This window comes from Microcaecilia unicolor, chromosome 5 (assembly GCF_901765095.1).
Source record: "Microcaecilia unicolor chromosome 5, aMicUni1.1, whole genome shotgun sequence".
Lineage (NCBI taxonomy): Eukaryota > Metazoa > Chordata > Amphibia > Gymnophiona > Siphonopidae > Microcaecilia > Microcaecilia unicolor.
Genome location: NC_044035.1, coordinates 263,401,128 through 263,422,418, shown reverse-complemented (window position 1 = coordinate 263,422,418; position 21,291 = coordinate 263,401,128). Strand labels below are relative to the sequence as shown.

The following is a 21,291-nucleotide window of genomic DNA, read 5'->3' as shown; positions in this document are numbered from 1 at the left end:
GAGGGTAGAGAGGTAAGGAGGGGCTGCAGATTGGGTGCATTTGTAGGTTAGCAGGAGAAGCTTGAACTGTATGCGGTACCTGATCGGAAGCCAGTGAAGTGACTTGAGGAGAGGGGTGATATGAGTATATCGGTCCAGGCGGAAGATAAGACGTGCAGCAGAGTTCTGAACGGATTGAAGGGGGGATAGATGGCTAAGTGGGAGGCCAGTGAGGAGTAGATTGCAGTAGTCAAGGCGAGAGGTAATGAGAGAGTGGATGAGAGTTCGGGTGGTGTGCTCAGAGAGGAAAGGGCGAATTTTGCTGATGTTATAGAGGAAGAAGCGACAGGTCTTGGCTATCTGCTGGATATGCGCAGAGAAGGAGAGGGAGGAGTCGAATATGACTCTGAAGTTGCGGGCAGATGAGATGGGGACGATGAGGGTGTTATCAACTGAGATAGAGAGTGGCGGGAGAGGAGAAGTGGGTTTGGGTGGGAAGACAAGAAGCTCGGTCTTGGCCATTGTTCAGTTTCAGGTGGCGGTTGGACATCCAGGCAGCAATACTGGATAGGCAGGCCAATACTTTGTCCTGGGTTTCCGCAGTGATGTCTGGTGTGGAGAGATAAACCTGGGTGTCATCAGCATAAAGATGATATTGGAAACCATGGGATGAGATCAGGGAGCCCAGGGAAGAGGTGTAGATTGAAAAAAGAAGGGGTCCAAGGACAGATCCCTGAGGAACTCCAACAGAGAGTGGGATGGGGGTGGAGGAAGAACCATGAGAATGTACTCTGAAGGTACGGTGGGAGAGATAAGAGGAGAACCAGGAGAGGACAGAGCCCTGGAACCCAAATGAGGACAGTGTGGCAAGAAGTAAATTGTGATTGACAGTGTCAAAAGCGGCGGAGAGGTCGAGGAGGATGAGAATGGAATAGTGGCCATTGGATTTGGCAAGGAAGAGATCATTGCAGACTTTAGATAGTGCCGTTTCTGTAGAGTGTAAGGGGCGAAAGCCAGATTGAAGCGGATCGAGGATGGCATGAGAGGAGAGAAAATCAAGGCAACGGCTGTGAACGGCACGTTCAAGTAACTTGGAGAGGAAGGGTAGGAGGGAAATAGGGCGGTAGTTGGAGGGACAGGTAGGGTCAAGTGATGGTTTTTTGAGGAGTGGTGTGACTACAGCATGTTTGAAGGAGTCAGGGACAGTTGCAGTGGAGAGAGAGAGGTTAAGGATATGACAGATGGGGGGGGGTGACAGTAGGAGAGATGGTGTTAAGTAAGTTGGTGGGGATGGGGTCAGAGGAACAGGTGGTGCATTTCGAGGAGGAAAGAAGATGGGCGGTTTCCTCTTCGGTGATATCAGGAAACGAGGAGAAGGAGGCCTGGGTTGGTTGGTTGAGGGAGTGGGTTATAGGGTGAAGAGGAGGAGATGGTTTGGTGGTGAATTCGAGGTTGATTTTCTGCACCTTGTCACGGAAGTAGTCAGCCAGTGATTGAGGAGAGAGTGAAGGGGGGGTGGGAGCGGAGGGCACTTTGAGGAGGGAGTTAAGGGTGGCGAAGAGACGACGAGGGTTAGAGCTTAGGGAATTAGTCAATTGGGTGTAATAGTCCTGTTTGGCGAGGAATAGGGAGGACTGGAAGGAGGATAGCATGAATTTGTAATGAATGAAATCAGTATGGGTGCGAGATTTTCTCCAGAGGCGTTCAGCCGATTGGGTGCAGGAGCGAAGGTAACGGGTGCAAGGGGTCAGCCAGGGCTGGGGATTAGTGCACCTCGTGGGACGGGAGATGGATGGTGCAAGGGTGTCCAGAGCAGAGGAGAGAGTGGCATTGTAAGTGGAGACAGCCTTGTCGACAGACTTGGAGGACATGATGAAAGGGAGGAGATTAGAGATACTAGATGATAAGGTGGGAGGGTCGACAGCCTGGAGATTCCTGGAAGTAGAGCTCAGTTGGAGGTTGAAGGAGGAGGTTAAAGTGAGGAACTGGGAAGCGTATGAGTCGGATGGGTTATCAGTGTGTATGTTGAAGTCTCCAAGAATGAGGGATGGGGATGAGGGCTCGAGAAAACGGAGAGCCAGGCATCGAAGTCAGTGAGGAAGGCAGAGAGGGACTTATCAGGGGGGCAGTAAATGACTGCAACTCTGAGTGGCAGCGGGTAGAATAGACGGATGGAGTGAACTTCAAAGGATGAGAAGCAGTGAGACTGCGGTAGGGGGAGAGGTTGAAAACTGCAGGAAGGCGAAAGTAGTAACCCGACGCCGCCACCACGGCCAGCTGGGCGGGGAGAATGGGACAAAAGATAACCTCCATGACTAAGGGCCGCGACTGAGGCAGAGTCGTCAGGGGTGAGCCAGGTTTCAGTTAGGGCGAGTAGTTGAAGGGAATGGGCGATGAAGAGATCATGGGTGAATGAGAGTTTGTTGCAGACCGAGCGAGCGTTCCACAGGGCACACGAGAAGTGGAGGGAGGAGGGGGGGGAGGAGGGGGATAGAGATGACATTGGAGACATCGCGGAAACGTTTGCATGGATGCGACGAGGACAGGTGTGGGGGACCAGGGTTGGGATTGATGTCTCCCGCGGATAGCAGGAGGCGGAGCAAGAGAGTGCGGAGGAGGGTGGGGGAGGTAGGGCGACGAAGGCGGGATACGCTTAGGATAAATGGGGAAGGGTTCATGGCAGGAAGGAGGTGTTGAAGGTTGAGAGCTAGGAAGGAGGAGGAGGACAGTAGAGATGGTGAGGTGGTGTGGGGCGGAGGTGGGTGGGGTATTGCAGTAGTGAGCAGGATGGGAAAGGACATGGATGGGCAGTAAGTTCGTGCGGTATACAGCGGTGGGGGAAGGGGGAAAAGATTGGCAAGGGACAGGGCAAGGAAGAGAATGTGTATGGGGGCCATAAGTAGTGACTGAGGTAGGTAGTTGTAGGTAGTCTAGGAGGCAGGCTGGTTGTTGATGGGCAGACAAGCGGGCAAGTTGAAGGGCTGGCAAGCAGGTAGGTTGGTTGATTGGCTAGTAGGCAGGAACAGATGAGTGCGGTTGAGAGCTCAGCAGCAGGACTGGAGCAAGCTGGAATAATTTTGAGGTTAATATATAGGCTAATCCTACCAGACAAGGACAAGGGCAAAGCCAGCCAACTCTCCAACTGCCTTTTTGTCGTGGCTAAAAGATGACCCACATTAAGGGAATATAACAACCTGGTGGAGCAGGGCAACAGAATCCCTAAGTACCAGAAAGAATGTACAGCCCATTTTAATGAAAAGACTCCCCTCCAAGTCCGGCATACCTCCTCCTCAGTGGCCAATGCTCATACTTGGACAGATTTAATTTGAAACCAACATAGTTCCCACATTCCTGAAAAATATTCATCACCTCTTCAAGAGAGCACTGAGGGTCAGTAAGATCCACCAACAGGTCACCTGCACAGGCTGCTATTTTAAAAATATTATTTCCCACCCCACCCCCTTCACCACTGGTTTAGTGAGAATATCTTGCATCAAAGGGTCCAGTATCAACACAAATAATAATACAGATAGTGGACATCCCTGGCGGGTTCCCTTATTTATTGCAAAGTCATCTGAACTTCTGCCATTAATCCACACTCTCACACGAGGGGATGAGTAGAGTGTGCGTTTCGCTGCCAAAAACTGACCCTCAAAACCATAGTCCCATTTAACTCTATCAAATGCCTTTTCGGCACTGAAACCGATTAAAAGCGAAGAGGTTTAAGGGCATTCTTTGCACTCCAGAGAGGTTAAAATTTTCCTAATGATCTTGGCTATCCTGTACAAATCCCACTAAGCCTCATGCACCAGAGAAGGAAGTACACGAGCCAGCCTATACGCCATCACGTTGGCCAACAGTTCAGTTTCAATGTGTCATCTCTGCTACCTCAACTGTACTCTCTCAGCTGACTGGATTGAAACCATGAAGTCCCAACACCTCTGTGCCACTCCTAGTGCAATGCCAGGGCTCACTGGTAATGGACTTACCCATCCAAGTCATAGGCGCACCTTCCTACTTCCTCAGATGACTGGTTGCTTTGCCTTCCCCCCATGAGTCTCACCCTCAAATCTCTGGATCTGCTAGGAAAAAAAACCCTGTGGGGGGTGCATGGAACCCTCCCAGCTATCTCACTGGCAAGCAGCTGCCACTGGTGGGAGCCTGAATACGCCCTGCCTGAAGATGCTCAACCAGGAGATCAAATGGGCCCAGGACCATTTTCCACCAGAACAGAATGCTGCATTTATGATTGTCTACCATTTACTGAAGACACTCAAAAATTGGTGGCTGTACAGTGTCCTATATAGGGCAGAGCTCAAAACACTTTATTCTCTGTCTCCATCTTCTGGTTAAAGGGTATATAACCCATGTATTGTGGACAACAAACAAAGGGGGTCTTTTACTAAAGATTAGTTCCAGTTATCTGTAGCAGGGCCCATTTTATTCCTATGGGCCCTGCTGCAGATAACTCGAGCTAACCTTTAGTAAAAGACCCCCAAACAACAATATTCTAAAAGTGGTAAGCTTCTATGGCTGGTAGCTGTGATATACTCTTAGCAATGTAGAATAAATGGGCAGACTAGATGTGTCAATTGCTCTTTATGTGTTATCATCCACTATGCTACAATTCAATAAGATCCTAATAGAACTCTATTTGGTTCCATTAAATGTATCACAACCTGCAAAGGTTCAATTAAATATATCACATCCTGCAAAGGATCCATTTAATTGTTTAGTCATTCATGAAAAATTACCAGAGTAGGCTATGAAATATCAGGGGCAACAGGTCATTTATCTCATATCAATGTACTTCCCATGCAACCTGCAATTAAAATTCCAATTTTGGATGGAAGATGTAAGTCCTGATCACTACAAGCATTAATAAAGATAATAAATAAAACTTTTGGCACACTAAATACATTTACAGTGGTTCTGAAGCACCAAAACTAAAGCTGAAAAAGGAAGCCTGAATAATTTCATCCTGTAACTAACAGATACAGTGGGGGAAATAAGTATTTGATCCCTTGCTGATTTTGTAAGTTTGCCCACTGACAAAGACATGAGCAGCCCATAATTGAAGGGTAGGTTATTGGTAACAGTGAGAGATAGCACATCACAAATTAAATCCGGAAAATCACATTGTGGAAAGTATATGAATTTATTTGCATTCTGCAGAGGGAAATAAGTATTTGATCCCCCACCAACCAGTAAGAGATCTGGCCCCTACAGACCAGGTAGATGCTCCAAATCAACTCGTTACCTGCATGACAGACAGCTGTCGGCAATGGTCACCTGTATGAAAGACACCTGTCCACAGACTCAGTGAATCAGTCAGACTCTAACCTCTACAAAATGGCCAAGAGCAAGGAGCTGTCTAAGGATGTCAGGGACAAGATCATACACCTGCACAAGGCTGGACTGGGCTACAAAACCATCAGTAAGACGCTGGGCGAGAAGGAGACAACTGTTGGTGCCATAGTAAGAAAATGGAAGAAGTACAAAATGACTGTCAATCGACAAAGATCTGGGGCTCCACGCAAAATCTCACCTCGTGGGGTATCCTTGATCATGAGGAAGGTTAGAAATCAGCCTACAACTACAAGGGGGGAACTTGTCAATGATCTCAAGGCAGCTGGGACCACTGTCACCACGAAAACCATTGGTAACACATTACGACATAACGGATTGCAATCCTGCAGTGCCCGCAAGGTCCCCCTGCTCCGGAAGGCACATGTGACGGCCCGTCTGAAGTTTGCCAGTGAACACCTGGATGATGCCGAGAGTGATTGGGAGAAGGTGCTGTGGTCAGATGAGACAAAAATTGAGCTCTTTGGCATGAACTCAACTCGCCGTGTTTGGAGGAAGAGAAATGCTGCCTATGACCCAAAGAACACCGTCCCCACTGTCAAGCATGGAGGTGGAAATGTTATGTTTTGGGGGTGTTTCTCTGCTAAGGGCACAGGACTACTTCACCGCATCAATGGGAGAATGGATGGGGCCATGTACCGTACAATTCTGAGTGACAACCTCCTTCCCTCTGCCAGGGCCTTAAAAATGGGTCGTGGCTGGGTCTTCCAGCACGACAATGACCCAAAACATACAGCCAAGGCAACAAAGGAGTGGCTCAGGAAGAAGCACATTAGGGTCATGGAGTGGCCTAGCCAGTCACCAGACCTTAATCCCATTGAAAACTTATGGAGGGAGCTGAAGCTGCGAGTTGCCAAGCGACAGCCCAGAACTCTTAATGATTTAGAGATGATCTGCAAAGAGGAGTGGACCAAAATTCCTCCTGACATGTGTGCAAACCTCAACATCAACTACAGAAGACATCTGACCGCTGTGCTTGCCAACAAGGGTTTTGCCACCAAGTATTAGGTCTTGTTTGCCAGAGGGATCAAATACTTATTTCCCTCTGCAGAATGCAAATAAATTCATATACTTTCCACAATGTGATTTTCCGGATTTAATTTGTGATGTGCTATCTCTCACTGTTACCAATAACCTACCCTTCAATTATGGGCTGCTCATGTCTTTGTCAGTGGGCAAACTTACAAAATCAGCAAGGGATCAAATACTTATTTCCCCCACTGTATACAGTTGATTCAGTCAAATACAACAGGTTTGTTGCTTCCAAGCCAAGTATTTAATGCAGTATCACAAGAAGACACAGAATAGGACCCAGCATAGCTGGTAGAAATTCCTTCAGAAATCAATGCATGCTTAAAAAAAAAATAAAAAAAAATAAATATAACTGATGCAGGAGACTCACCTCTATCTGATGAATGTTATGGACTAACAAAAAAACAGCCAGGACTGCCAACATTAAAAAGCAAAACAGGTAAGTGCAGAGGTTGGGCCACATTATCCATTCATCACTTTATCATTCACATCAGCTGGCAGGCTGTTCATCACCACAAAAAATACCAATGTAATTGCTTCTCAAGCTGGAAGAATATTTCAGGGAGTTTGGCCATCATCATTTTTTTCTCTGTACACAAAAACAGTAACACAAGTTTATGTAACATTTAATCACTATTACTATATAACCAACTTAGGGTGTCTTTTACTAAAGATTAGATCGAGTTATCTACAGCAGGTCCCATTTTATTCCTATGGGCCCTGCTGCAGGTAACTTGAGCTAACCTTTAGTAAAAGACCCCCTTGTTCTCAATGTGTAGCTCTTCAAGGTCCTTGTTGTGGCTATTACACGATGACTCAATTCTGAACCTAAAACAAAAGGGTTAGTATTTTTTTTAAACAGATGGTTTACGCCTTCTGCTTTGACACCAGTTGTAATTATATCCTGAATGGGGTCAGACAGAAAAGTGTTAACCCAACTCCACGTAAACGAAAGGCCAAGAAGGGGCAAGCCATACTTCAAGGCTCAGACTCTACATTTAGATCTTCAAAAAAAAGCCAAGACGTGATCTTAAATGAGGATATAATATAAGAGGTACTTCAGCCTGCTCAGAGGAGCAGACTTCAGCAGCAGCCGCTTGGGATCACTGCCACCAATGAAAGCTAGTTTAGAAGCCCAACTGGACAGCATTATGAAGGGATTTAGGACAAGGGTCATACTTTCACTGAAGCAAGGGAAAAGGACAAAGGTACAAAGGTGACAAAGATGCTTGCATAGGTCTCTCAACCCCTCATAACCAACACATCTGCGCAGCGGATCCTCTCACTAAAGAAGGGCCCAGTTCAAGGTCTGATCCTGGCAGTGGCTACAGCAACATCAATATCACTGGGGTAAAGATGGGGCCTGAAATCAGCACGTATTCTTCTGCTCCAAGACACTAGAACTGTCCTTCAGGAAGGGGGCATCATTTCTATATGGAAGGCAGGACCTGGGAGTAGAGGAATATACAAATAACTCAGCCCTGGGTGTCAGCATCTTTAAACCCCAATGTTGCCACCACCACTGCCGTTACTGGACCTCAGACTATCCTATTATTTATTAAGCAAAAGGATGACAGAGGAGGAGGAGAGAGTCTCTGCCATTCTGTAGTCTGGCAAAAAACTGGTCAGTTTAAAGATCTTGCCAGCCTTCCTGAAAAACAACGGGGAAGTTGGCAGCCCTAAAGATAAGCATGGGAATTGAAAAAGACAATGGAACTGTCAGGGCCAAAGACTATTTTTTAAAGTTGAAACAAACAAAATAAAACTAAGATGACATCTGACCATGGTTGCATCCCCTATTTCAAAAGCTGTTCTCCAACGTTACACTTGTTTTGCCTGGTATTCAGACCTGGGATGCACTGATAATACCAGAACATTTTTTAATGATCAGCACAAAAGCAGAGCTCAACTTAATAAACCCACCCGCAACAGAGGGAATACGAAGGTGGTGGAATTGTGTATCACTAAAAATTAATCACAGTAGCTTAAATAGCTGTGTAGGATGGTTTATAACAGCAGTGGGAAAAACCTGCGGGGCCCGTCACAAAAATTTTTACAGCCCGTGAAACGATGGGAAATTATTAACCAAAGTTTTGGATTTTGAATATTATATTTCATAAATATTTTCAGAACAGCCACTAACAGTTTCCATTGTTTTTAGTTACGTTTTTACTAATTTAATCACAGAATGTCTTTTTACTAATTTATATAATCACAGAATGTCTATGAAGCTGTGTGCATTTCAGAGTCCAACATTATGTAAAGTCGTGGCACACTGGGGATCATACTGACATTCATGCGGCCCTTTGTGTACGAAGATAGGGACCAGATGACTACATCAACATCATGGTCAAGATACTTAAAGGAAAATTTAACACAACCCAGGAACATAACACTTTTGAAGTTAACATGATCAGACACTTTGGAACAGGCAAGAAAAAGCCCACATCCTTGTTCACTCTTTACTTATAAGCTATATGATTCTACTGGCTGTCTCCCTCTGATCCATGACCCCCCCAGCCCCTCCCTCAAAACCTTTCCCCTTGAGACTATTGGAATGTTTTTTGTGATTCATTTATTGGAAATGTCATATTTTACTCATTTGGTTCTAACCTAAGATGGAGTATTAACTACCAAAAGCTATTCAAGAAATGTAGTTGTTAGTGCAATAAAAACAGTATCTTAATTTCTTTTATTTATATTTGTTAATATTTATTTCTGGGGCTGGGAAAAGAGAGTAGACAATTTTTAAATATGCCTTCTAGCCTATCTTCCTACAATTAGGAGAAAACGATTGACAAAACTTGTCCTAAATAATGATTTATTTAAAAACTAGTAAAAAAAGGCCCGTTTCCGAAACAAATGAAACGTGCGCTAGCATGAAGTTTTTTTTTTTCTCCTGTAGTTTTTCCTTTGAAGAGAAAAGCACTGTATGAGGCGGCGCTGTCTTTTCCCGGGGTAATTGAGGTCGGGGAATCCTTGAGGTGGGTTAGGGGTTGCCTTATGCCGGGGATGTTTTTTGTTGGTTGGCGGGAGAGCAGCACTGTCTGGGGCCGTCGGTTTTAACGGTATTTTTGGTCCTTGTGGCAAGCAGCGGCGTCTTGTTTTGGGTGGTGTGGTTTGCGGAAGGGAGAGTACGCCACTCTTTCGGTTCGTTATAGGGCAGCAGCGTAGGAACGATGCAGGACGAATGCGCAGCGGGAAGCAGCGCGGTGTGTGCGTCCTCGAGGTGGGTGACGGGTTTTTTGAGGCGGGGGATGATTTTGCACGTCCTGGGTTGCTTGGTTCGTGAGAAGGTGAAGGGGAGGGAGGTGTTCCAGTTATGTGCACGTGCGTGATAATGTTTTTTTTTTCTTTGTTGCCTCCAGTCTTGTATATTGAAGGAGTTAGCGGTTTTGTATATTCAAGCAGTTTGCCAGCCAGTCTGTACCGAATCCTAGGCTGGGGAGGAGTAGGGAAACTACTCCTCCCCCCGCCTGGGTCAGTCTGTGATGCAGGCTAGGTCGGGTTTAATTATTGCAGGTGGCGGCACACGTCGCAGATGGCGAGGGGCACGCTTCTTTTTTTTTTTTTGTTTGTTGCCTTCGGTTTTGTATATAAAAGGAGTTAGCGGTTTTGTATATTCAAGCAGTTTGCCAGCCAGTCTCTACCGAATCCTAGGCTGGGGAGGAGTAGGGAAACTACTCCTCCCCCCGCCTGGGTCAGTCTGTGATGCAGGCTAGGTCGGGTTTAATTTTTGCAGGTGCCGGCGCACGTTGCAGGTGGCGAGGGGCACGCTGTACTCCTGTTTCCCCGGGTCCAACAACAATATTTGTGTACATACCCAGTGCTGGGATATTCTCTGTTTCCAGCGGCGTTCGTCTGCTCTCTGTGCTGCTCAGACAATGAGGCATTCTACAGCTGAATGCTCCTCCCTTCTTCTGTTTTTTTCTTCTGATAGGTGAGTTCTATGTCGCATTCCGTTGCCTGGTAACAGTTCTGCTTTGTTAGTGGGCAAGCCCCTTCTGATAGGTCCCTTCTGATAGGTCCGTGTTATGTCGGATGGCTTCACCACCATGAAACCATGAACCCTTTATCATGTGCTGTGACTTCAGAATCTTTGTCCTCAGAATGTTCACGGTGCATTTTATTATATTAGATATGTTTGGTAAGTCACGTGGTGCAATGAGCTGAGGAACAGCATTTTCTCTTAGCTCCCAGTTCAATCCACATAAATCACCCCTGGAGGCTATCTGCACACAAGCTGCCCTATGCAACACTTACTTGACCCATCTGTGCTTTATGGACAAATCTGTGAGTAAATCGATCAGCAATATGACTTCAAAAACAAGGAAACGTGATAAGAAAAAAGTGAGGCCTATGATTCCAGCACAACCTAAAATGGCAACCAGTAGAGCCTGGTGAGGTGGCTGACATCTTACTTTCTCAAATCAAAGATATTGTAGTGGAAGTTCTGGATGCACAATTGATCCCATTAATGAACAGCTCAGAAATCTTACCCAGTCAGTAGTTGATTTTAACAGAAGGGTAACGGAGTTGGAGACTTGGGTTAGTGGAGCGAAGGACAGTATGAAGGATACAAGGGATGAGCTGAATCACTTGCAAAAATTTGTGGCCAACTGCGAAAATAAGTTGACCTAGAGAATAGATAAAGAAGGAATAACTTTCAGTTTATAGGTCAGTCTGAGACATTAAAGGATGACAAGCTTATCATAGCACTGGAAAAATGGCATACAATGGAACTATTACAGAGTAACCACCTGAGCCCTCTTAGGATTGAGCATGCTCATAGAATTGGGACAGCACCAGTGGAGTGTGGTAGGCCCAAAGTTATGATTGCAAAGATTCTAAATTTTGCACAGGAGTATATATTGCAGCAATACTGACAGAAAAAGATATTAAAATATGGCAACCAGTGGGTGCTGTTGTTCCAGGACTACTCTATGGCAGTTGCAGAAAAAAGAAGGGTCTACACTTCTGTTTGTAAAATCCTAGCAGATAAACAATTAAACTTTACCTTGCAGTATCCAGCACGCCTTTGAATCCTTTGAGAAGCTAAAACGCCCAGGCTGAAGTTGAGACACATTTATGCCAGGTACACTCACTGGGTCATCTAACTGACAAAGTTTGACAACAAATGAGGCGGAATCATTTGACACTCTACTGTCTGAAATTTGGTTCAAGTCAATGGGAATAAACTGGTGATTTTCACGAGTTCCAGCAACTGTGGAAGCTTTACTGAATCTTTCCTCTTGTGCAGATCTTGAAGATTCAATTTCATCCTTGGAAACAAAAATGAACTTGATTTTATTTATTTTTTGATCACAAAATTCAAACAAGCCTTGCGCTGTGAGAATTTGGCTATTTTTAGGTCGTTGCAAACTAGCCTGAGCAGCTAGTCGCTTTGTTGTACCACCTATGGCATTACATGGTGACTTGCCATGGCTTGTGCCAAAGAAATTCCACTGTGCACTTATTCCAAATTCTGTTTGATGATAGCACAAGTTGGCAAAGTTTTTGAAGTTCTTGTATTGTGCAGCTGAGCCATCACTAAAGTATGTTACATATTTTATTTCTCCAATTTTGCTTTTCAAGAACGCGATTAATTTTTCCAAGAATGCATGAACAGCAACTGCATCATGCCGCAAGCTGTCACTTATTATGCAAACACTTATGCACTGAATTTCACTTGAAGCATCACGGACGTACACAACAAATGGATGCAGTGTAGCTTGACTGTTTTCCCAGTGGAAACCTTGAACATCATCTTGGACAATAAAGGAGTAGTTTTCAGCAAAGTCCAAGAGAACAACAATTTCACAAGGATTTAGGTTTTCTTTAACAGTTTTTAAGTAGTGTGACTGATGTTTTGAAATGTAATGGTGAATTGACAGGTTTGAAACTTTCAATGCAAGCTCAGATACAAAATCATCAACATACATCTGTTTGGTCTCCAGTGTGGTGCGATCTGTATGAACCCACTGCTTAAACTCGATTGTTTCACCTGGGTCAGCATCACTGAACACTTCTGTCAGGTAATTTTCAAGCACATCTTTACCTGGACATATTTCACACCTGTGAAGCATGCATTCTTTGCATTCCAAATTGCACACAGTTTTAGCCATCAGTGCTTTGTAATCTTTGTTCAGCAGATGGCTTCCAAGCAAGCATAAGCTTCACATTTTGATGAATGACACAAACACACACTGAATGCATACCAGATGAGCCAACAGTGACACACCATTTTGGCCTTAGCTCACAAAATTTGGAAAAACCCACTTCTGGCCCATTTTGAGTACAATATGCAACATACATTTCTTTTAGATTGCTAAGCAGCAAGCGCTTTTGCATTTGAATTTTTTCAGTGCCAGTTCTGACAGAGACAAAATCTTTTTTCCCTGGGCACAGTCTACTGAATTCATCATCTTCAAAAAAGCCAAGAATTTTTTTTTCTGTTTCTTCTGGTAAAAGTTTACCTTTCTTCTTGTCTGGTTTTGCCAGAATTCCACAAACTGATTTCAGATTTCTTGCTTTTTTAACCATTCTAGTTGAAACCATGAATTCTGAGGCAGTTCTTTCAATAGACCAGCTTTTTGGTGCTAAAGTTAGTATTTGCAGTTTTTCTGCATGATTTGCTGAAACTTGGACTTTGTTTTTCAACTCGTTTAGCAGGTCATCATAATCAGAACATTTGTCACATTTCTGACTGGTAGAAGGTTGAGTTTCAAACTCATTTAGGTCTAAGCCACCAGCAACTGCAAGATGATGACTCAAAGTATTTTGCACTCGCCTGAGTTTGCGCTTGGTGTAGCCTCATACATCACGCTTGCTGACTTTTTTGAACTTTAATGGAGAAATACGAAGAGATATCAAACTTGTGTTCAACTTGCCAGAAATGTCACTGTGTTCATCATCTGCTGTTGATGATGATGATAAAGAATCAGCAGCTCTGTTACTGACGTCTTTTCGACAAGATGGACATAGTTTCTGACCCGGCACAAATATTTTGCTTGTTAAGGACTTTAGCTGGGCTGCTAGTGTGTCATCCAGCACTCTTAAGTCCCTTTTTGCATTATGACCACCTTTGGAAAATGGGTTACAGCAGGTTCTTTGCAAAAATTCAAACTTTTTCAACAGTAAGGATTCATGATGAAGGCAAATAGTTGATCCAGCATCGAAAAGTTGACCAGAACGCTCTTGTAACAACTTCTGTTGATCAGGCAGAAGCTCTTCAATTAATTTCAAACCTTTATTTTTATTGTATGTCAGTAAATGACACTCTGATGTACTTGAACAGCCAACTGAGCAAAGTGGAAATTCATCTGATCTTTCTGGATCCAATGATGACCATTAGCATCAGTTCAACAAACGCATTTATTCTTGCAATCAGGTTTTCAATGGGTAAAATTTTACTTCAGTCTAAAGTGATTAATATCTTCATTTGTGGCAATTAATTCAATATAAATGAGCCTGTCGGTGCAGGTGCGAGTTTCTTCAACAAGAAGTATGTATACAATGGTTTCCACCCTGTTTTTTAGTTTACTTGAACACAGTTTTATAACATAATGTTTAAAGAAAACTTCTTTAGCCAATTAGACTTGGCCAATTATGATTGGTGAACCCTGTTGCAAGGCAGAATTGTTTGTTTCATTGCCCAATTGTAAGCTTCTGGTACCTCCTGGCTCCTGAGTGTCTGTTGCTAGGCTTACTTTGATGCCTACAGTTCACTAAGAGGTCAAACTGTAGCAAGGGTGAAGAAACACCAGCAACAGACACTCAGACGCCTTGCAACAGGGTCCACCAATCATAATTGGCCAAGTCGGTCATCCTAACTGACTGCAGTTTTCATTAAACCTGTTATGAAACCTGGCCTCATCCTTCCACATCCTAAAAAACATTCCTGTTTTTTAGTTTTCTTCAATACAGTTTTATAACATAATGTGTTCTTCATTTTAAAAAATTGGTGCTTTTTGAAAGAAGAATCACTTTTACTACACTTGTATCAAGGGTGTAGTGAAGAAATCACAGGCTGCTGCCCGCAAACATTTGAGGGCATTATTGCAATCCTTCTATGAAGAGACTCCAAAATGAAAACTACATATTCTGATAGAAGGAAATCTGCTCTTTCTAATGGTGCTAAAAGAAAGAATATTGAAGCTGTCCCACTGGAGATCAAGGGCATCAAAGATAGCCCAAAATGGGCAAAAATGCTTTTTATACCAACTTTGAACGCTTATAATTTTTCAACCACTTGAAGGAAAGTGCTGCAAATTGGAATGCCTCATTACAGCCGTGCATTTAGTACACCTACCAAAAATCAACCTGAAAGGCCAACTAGTTTAGAAACTACAGCAGCCTCAACATCGCTGTAAATTGATTTTTGCCATTTTTTTTGCAACGTTTGAGCCTAAACCATTCAAAAAGTAAGAGGACTAGGAACATGGGGTTTTGCCAGTTCATTAAGCCCTAAAAGTAGTGCAGGTTCTCCAAATATCCCCCTTGTACTACTAAAACTTCCAGTTTTACAGCTTCTGGAAGTTGGCCCAAAATGTCATTTTTGCTCAGGCGACATTTTGTAACCCTTTACTTGAGGTCCCCTAGAACCTCCAATGTTTAGTCTTTTGAACTCAAATTTTGCACAGCTTAGTTTTTTATCATACAGAAACTATGTACCAAATTTCATCAAAATCTGAGATGGTGAGGTGGGGACCCCTGGTCCACTTGACACGGAATGACTCCTTTCTTGGAGGTATGCTAAGGGGGATTAAGGGGGACTGGAGACCTACCAAATCGCCAGCCCCTCCTGAACTTGTGTCACGGGGGTTGAGGGACAAAAGGGGACAAAGTTATTCATGCAAACTGCACTTATCTTCGTATCAGCAGTCATGCCCCCTCTCTGGATTAAGGGGCCAAAATCTCTTGAAACATCCACCTGGATCCAGCGCTCATCCTCCACCAAAATGCTATATCCACCGGATGTAGCAATCATTTTCCACTGAAGGGCTGGATCTACCCCGATCCAGCACCCATCCTCCTCAGAAGGGCTGAATTCACCCTGACCCAGCACTCTTTCCACGCAGAAAGGCTGGATCCACCCTAATGCCGTACTCATTCTCGACAAACACAGAAGAAAGCAGACCTCCGCAATGGAAAATCCAAGAGAAGGGCACAGCGAAGGCGACAAAATAGATGATGCCAATCAAACTTCTACTGGACTCAAGAAAAGTTCACAGCAAGAGTTTATTACAGGGACTCCTGAAGCAGGCCAGAGTGGCCGAAACACGATTCGTGTCGAGTCCATTTTTTTGGATAATAAACTCTTGCTGTGAACTTTTCTGGAGTCCAGTAGAAGTTTGATTGGCATCATCTATTTTGTCGCCTTCGCTGTGCCCTTCTCTCGCAGTGCTCATTCTCCTCAGAAGGGTTGAATCCACCCTCACCTGTTTACTGATGGATTCATCTTATCTGTTGTTGTAATCTGTCTTGGGAAGCCTAGTGTTATAAAGACTGGAAGTAAAATTAAACTCTCCTTTCATTGGGGCACATGGAATCACATCTTCAACTCATCTCTTTTGAACAAATGGATTATTCTGCTTTGAACATTTTTCAGGGACAAGTGGTTTTTGTAAGTCAAAATAATTAAAATAAATCATTTTCTTTCATGCAGATATCTCATTTGTTTAACTACTTTATCTCTCGTTTGTCAAACACTATTGTAATTTCACCAAACTGTGAACTGTAAGCCACTTTTGAACCAAAATGTTTTTTTGGATAACAGTGTGATACAAGGATGCATAAATAAATAATAAATAGGCTATAAGCCCCTAATGCTGTCCCCATTGGTTTTCTTATATTTTGTCCTTGTGATGACTTATTTGTTACATTTGTATCCCACATATTTGTAGGCTCAATGTGGCTTACATAGTACCGGAGGACGTTTGCCGGCTCCGGTGAGAATACAAAGAGGCATATTTTCAAAGCACTTTGGGAGGCTAAGTTCCATAGGTTTCTATGGAACTTTGGGAGGCTAAGTGCTTTGAAAATAAGCCTCAAAGTGATGTTGTGGTAGGATAAAGTTCATGTAGCACAGTCACATTTAGGGAAACGTACAGTGGAAGAGTTATGGCCATTACGTACTTTAGTTTTGTTGTGTCACAGAGATCAGGCATTTATGTTGGATCGGTGGGGTATGCCTTTTTGAATAGGTTAGTTTTTAGTGATTTCCGGAAGTTTAGGTGGTCTTGCGTCGTTTTCAAGGCTTTTGGTAATGTGTTCCAGAGTTGTGTGCTTATGTAGGAAAAGCTGGATGCATAAGTTGATTTGTATTTGAATCCTTTGCAGCTTGGGTAGTGCAGATTTAGATATGTTTGTGTTGATTCTGATATGTTTCTAGTTGGTAAGTCGATCAAGTCTGTCATGTATCCAGGGGCTTCACCGTAGATTATTTTGTGAACCAGGAAGCAGAGTTTGAAGGCAATGCATTCTTTGATTGGGAGCCAGTGTAGTTTTTCGCAGAGGGGTTTTGCGCTTTCATATCGCATTTTCCAAATATAAATCTTAGCTGCCGTGTTCTGAGTGGTCTGAAGCTTCTTTAAGGTCTGTTCCTTGCATCCCGCGTAAATTCCATTGCAGTAGTCTAAGTGGCTTAGTACCATTGATTGTACCAGGTTGCGAAATGTATCCCACAGGAAGAATTGTTTCAAGAGTTTGAGTTTCCACATTGAGTGGAACATTTTCTTTGTTGTGGATGCCACTTGGCTCTCTAGTGTTAAGGTACGGTCTTTTGTAATGCCGAGGATTTTCAGGCTGTCTGAGATAGGAAGGGTGTAATCTGGGGTGTTGATAATTGTGGGGTTGTCCGCGCTGTGTTGGGATGAGAGGATGAGACAATGTGTTTTTTCTTTATTGAGTTTTAGCTGAAATGCATTTGCCCATGAGTCCACGATGTTTAAGCTGAGTTTGATTTCGTTGGTAATTTCAATCAGTTTGGATTTGTAAGGAATGTATATTATGACATTGTCTGCATATATGAAAGGGTTAAGGCCTAGGGTGGATAAGGACTTGGCTAGTGGGGTCATCATTAGGTTGAAGAGGATTGGTGATAGCGGTGACCCTTGTGGAACTCCTGACACGTATAGCACAGCGTTATAGAAAACAGAAGCTCGCTGTCGGGCATACCCACTAGTTCCAGTGTTACAGCAGCTAAGTGCTTATTCATTCTCATTATAAAACATAAAACTGTATAACGAAAAATTATAAAAATAAAGTTAAATAATGAGTATAAAAAGTGAGGTTTTTAACTTATGAGGATGCTTGCCAGCTGGTTTACAAAAGAAAACGTTGAATTTCAAAAGGTAAACGCTGAGAAACACAGTTCACTGTTCAACATAAACCAGTGAGCACAGAGTATCTGAAGTCTTTTCCTCAGGATCTTTATGATAATTTAGAGAGAAAACTGCTTGCGAGTTGTGGATGTATATTTATATTTATTAAGCAAGTACTAGACAGAGATTTAATTAGAAAATCTAATTCATGTGAAATGTGGAATATAACTGCCATAAGTACATAAAAAAACAGAAAGAAACTCAGAAAATTGAGTACCTGATTCTGCACGAATATAACATGCTAGGGTGTCCTCTCCATGTGACACACTGATTACGATTTATAACAAATTACTACTCTACCAATTAAAAGTTATTCCGTTATTATACTTCCTCTCTGTACATCCATACGGTGCGCATGTTGACATGTTTTTTTTTTTTGTTACATTTGTACCCCGCGCTTTTCCACTCACAGCAGGTTCAATGCGGCTTACATATTATATACAGGTACTTATTTGTACTTGGGGCAATGGAGGGTTAAGTGACTTGCCCAGAGTCACAAGGAGCTAGCTGTCTGTGCCTGCAGTGGGAATCGAACCCAGTTCCCCAGGACCAAAGTCCACCACACTAACCACTAGGCTGGATGCAGCAGTTTGTTTGCTTTGTTTTGAGTATATGCAGAACGACGGCTGTGCGAAGAAGGAGAAACATCGACAAACTTAAGTGTCTTCAATTGTTTTACATCATGCCGTCTCCTGTTCTCTATCAAACCTTCTTGGATAAAGGGGGCTCAGTCAAAAGAGAACAGCGCTCTGTTTTTAAGGTAGTACTACGAGGATCCCGGTGATCCGACTTTTACCTTTCCCACTTGCACCTACTTAACTCAGGCGCAGAAAGAAATACAAAACACCTACTTAACTCAGGCGCAGAAAGAAATAAAAAAAAGGTAATCTGTTGATAATCAAGAACACATAAATAGATAACAAGGATTATTACATCGCTACGTTTTACGGTGTGTACTCCAGCATTAGCAAGCACGCTGTGAGAAGATGCCAAAAGGAAACCAACTGCAAAAATACCAAATCACACGCATTCGGCTGCCTTCACACGCTGAGCATCCCTCCTCACAATAATTCGGGGCTCAGGAGCCTGATCTCCCCTTCCCATGATCTGTCATCTCTCCCTGTTTCTTCCACTTTCCTCGTCTGTGATCTGGCATCTCCATCTCCCCCCCCCCCCCCCCCCCCCCCCACACACATACATACATACATACATACATACATACATACATCAAACTCATACCTGAGGTCGCCCACCAAAAATCCCACAGCTTTCCTTCTCCAGTGCCCTAACACCCTATGATACAACTTCTACGAGTACCGTTAAGGCGCACGCCTTACCGGAAACAGGAATTTGCGTCAGAAGAGGAGAGCGGGGTTGAAAGTAGGTACCTAGGAAGTATAATAGACAGGAGTGGAAGTGAGCCTATCTAGTCCATTGTAAGCAAGTAAGCCAATTTGGTTAATCTCTGTTTCCACTCTCCCGCGCAGCCGTCATTTCCATACACTCAAAACAAATGAAGCAAACCTATGAGCTGCTCCATCCGCGTTGTCGTCCTTTATTGTTGGCCTGTCTGTAACTGTACTACTACTACAACATTTCTAGAGTGCTACTAGGGTTACACAGCGCTGTACAGTTTAACAAAAAAGGACAGTCCCTGCTCAAAGAACTTACAATCTAATGGGCGAAATGTCAAGTGTCAAATGGGGGCAGTCTAGATTTCCCGAATAGAGAGGTATGGTGGTTAGGTGCTGAAGGCGACATTGAAGAGGTGGGCTTTGAGCAAGGCTTTGAAGATGGGCAGGGAGGGGGCCTGGCGTATGGGCTCAAGGAGTTTATTCCAGGCATGGGGTGAGGCGAGGCAGAAAGGGCAGAACCTGGAGTTGGCAGTGGTGGAGAAGGGTACTGAGAGGAGGGATTTGTCTTGAGAGCGGAGGTTACGGGTAGGAACGTAAGGGGAGATGAGGGTAGAGAGGTAAGGAGGGGCTGCACATCGAGTGCATTTGTAGGTTAATAGGAGAAGCTTGAACTGTATGCGGTACCTGATCGGAAGCCAGTGAAGTGACTTGAGGAGAGGAGTGATATGAGTATATTGGTCCAGGCGGAAGATAAGACGTGCAGCAGAGTTCTGAACGGACTGAAGGGGGGATAGATGGCTAAGTGGGAGGCCAGTGAGGAGTAGGTTGCAGTAGTCAAGGCGAGAGGTAATGAGAGAGTGGACGATAGTTCGGATGGTGTGCTCAGAGAGAAAAGGGTGAATTTTGCTATTGTTATAGAGGAAGAAGCGACAGGTCTTGGCAATCTGCTGGATATGCGCAGAGAAGGAGAGGGAGGAGTCGAAGATGACTCCGAGGTTGCGGGCAGATGAGACTGGAACGATGAGGGTGTTATCAACTGAGACAGAGAGTGGAGGGAGAGAAGTGGGTTTGGGAGGGAAGACAATAAGCTCGGTCTTGGCCATGTTCAGTTTCAAGTGGTGGTTGGACATCCAGGTAGCAATGTCGGATAAGCAGGCCGATACTTTGGTCTGGGTTTCTGCAGTGATGTCTGGTGTGGAGAGATAAAGCTGGGTGTCATCAGCATAAAGATGACATTGGAAACCATGAGAGGCGATTAGGGAGCCCAGGGAAGAGGTGTAGATTGAAAAAAGAAGGGGTCCAAGGACAGATCCCTGAGGAACTCCAACAGAGAGTGGGATGGGGGTGGAGGAAGAACCATGAGAATGTACTCTGAAGGTATGGTGGGAGAGATAAGAGGAGAACCAGGAGAGGACAGAGCCCTGGAACCCAAATGAGGACAGTGTGGCGAGAAGTAGGTTGTGACTGACAGTGTCAAAAGCAGCGGATAGGTCGAGGAGGGTGAGGATGGAGTAGTGACCTTTGGATTTGGCAAGGAACAGGTCATTGCAGACTTTAGATAGTGCCGTTTCTGTCGAGTGTAGGGGGCTGTTTCAGTTGGATATGCAGTGCCGTAAAAGGTGGAGGAGAAAAAAAAATAACAATTGAATATCACTAAAACAGCTTCAAAAATTATTGTAGCTAGTAGAAACAGCAATTATAAACGCTGCAGTTTTATAAGTCAAAATAAATATTTTGTTTCATGCACATCTTTTTTTGTTTAAATATAAATGGGCTATAAGCCCCTAATGCAGCCCATTGGTTTTCTTATATTTTGTTCTGACTTCATGGTAAACCTGGAGGACGTAATGGGGCAGTTCTGCAAACTAAAGAGTAGCAAATCTGGACCGGATGGTATTCATACTAGAGTACTGATAGAACTGAAAAATGAGCTTGCGGAGCTACTGCTAGTGATATGCAATTTATCCTTAAAATTGAGCGTGGTACAGGAAGATTGGAGGGTGGCCAATGTAACGCCCTTTTTTAAAAAAGGTTCCAGGGGAGATCCGGGAAATTATAGACCGGTAAGTCTGACGTCGGTGCCGGGGAAAATGGTAGAGGCTATTAAAAACATTGGAAGGATAGGGAGAAAAAGAGGGAAGCTGCTGGATGGAAAGGGTAGAAAAATATGCCTC

The 21,291-nt window shown here is 43.9% G+C and overlaps 1 protein-coding gene across 1 annotated transcript in view; it reads right to left on the bottom strand.

Moving 5' to 3' along the window:
• Nucleotides 1-19,086, bottom strand: part of NXPE3 (neurexophilin and PC-esterase domain family member 3) — a 41,901-nt gene extending 22,815 nt beyond the window's left edge. The window contains exons 1-3 of the mRNA XM_030204160.1: nucleotides 19,002-19,086; nucleotides 10,878-11,015; nucleotides 6,749-6,967 (exon numbers count right to left, since the gene is read on the bottom strand). Coding sequence (XP_030060020.1) covers nucleotides 6,749-6,841 — 93 coding nt within the window. The 5' untranslated portion in view covers nucleotides 6,842-6,967; nucleotides 10,878-11,015; nucleotides 19,002-19,086. The remainder of the gene's footprint in view (nucleotides 1-6,748; nucleotides 6,968-10,877; nucleotides 11,016-19,001) is intronic.
• Nucleotides 19,087-21,291: the final 2,205 nt, after the last annotated feature.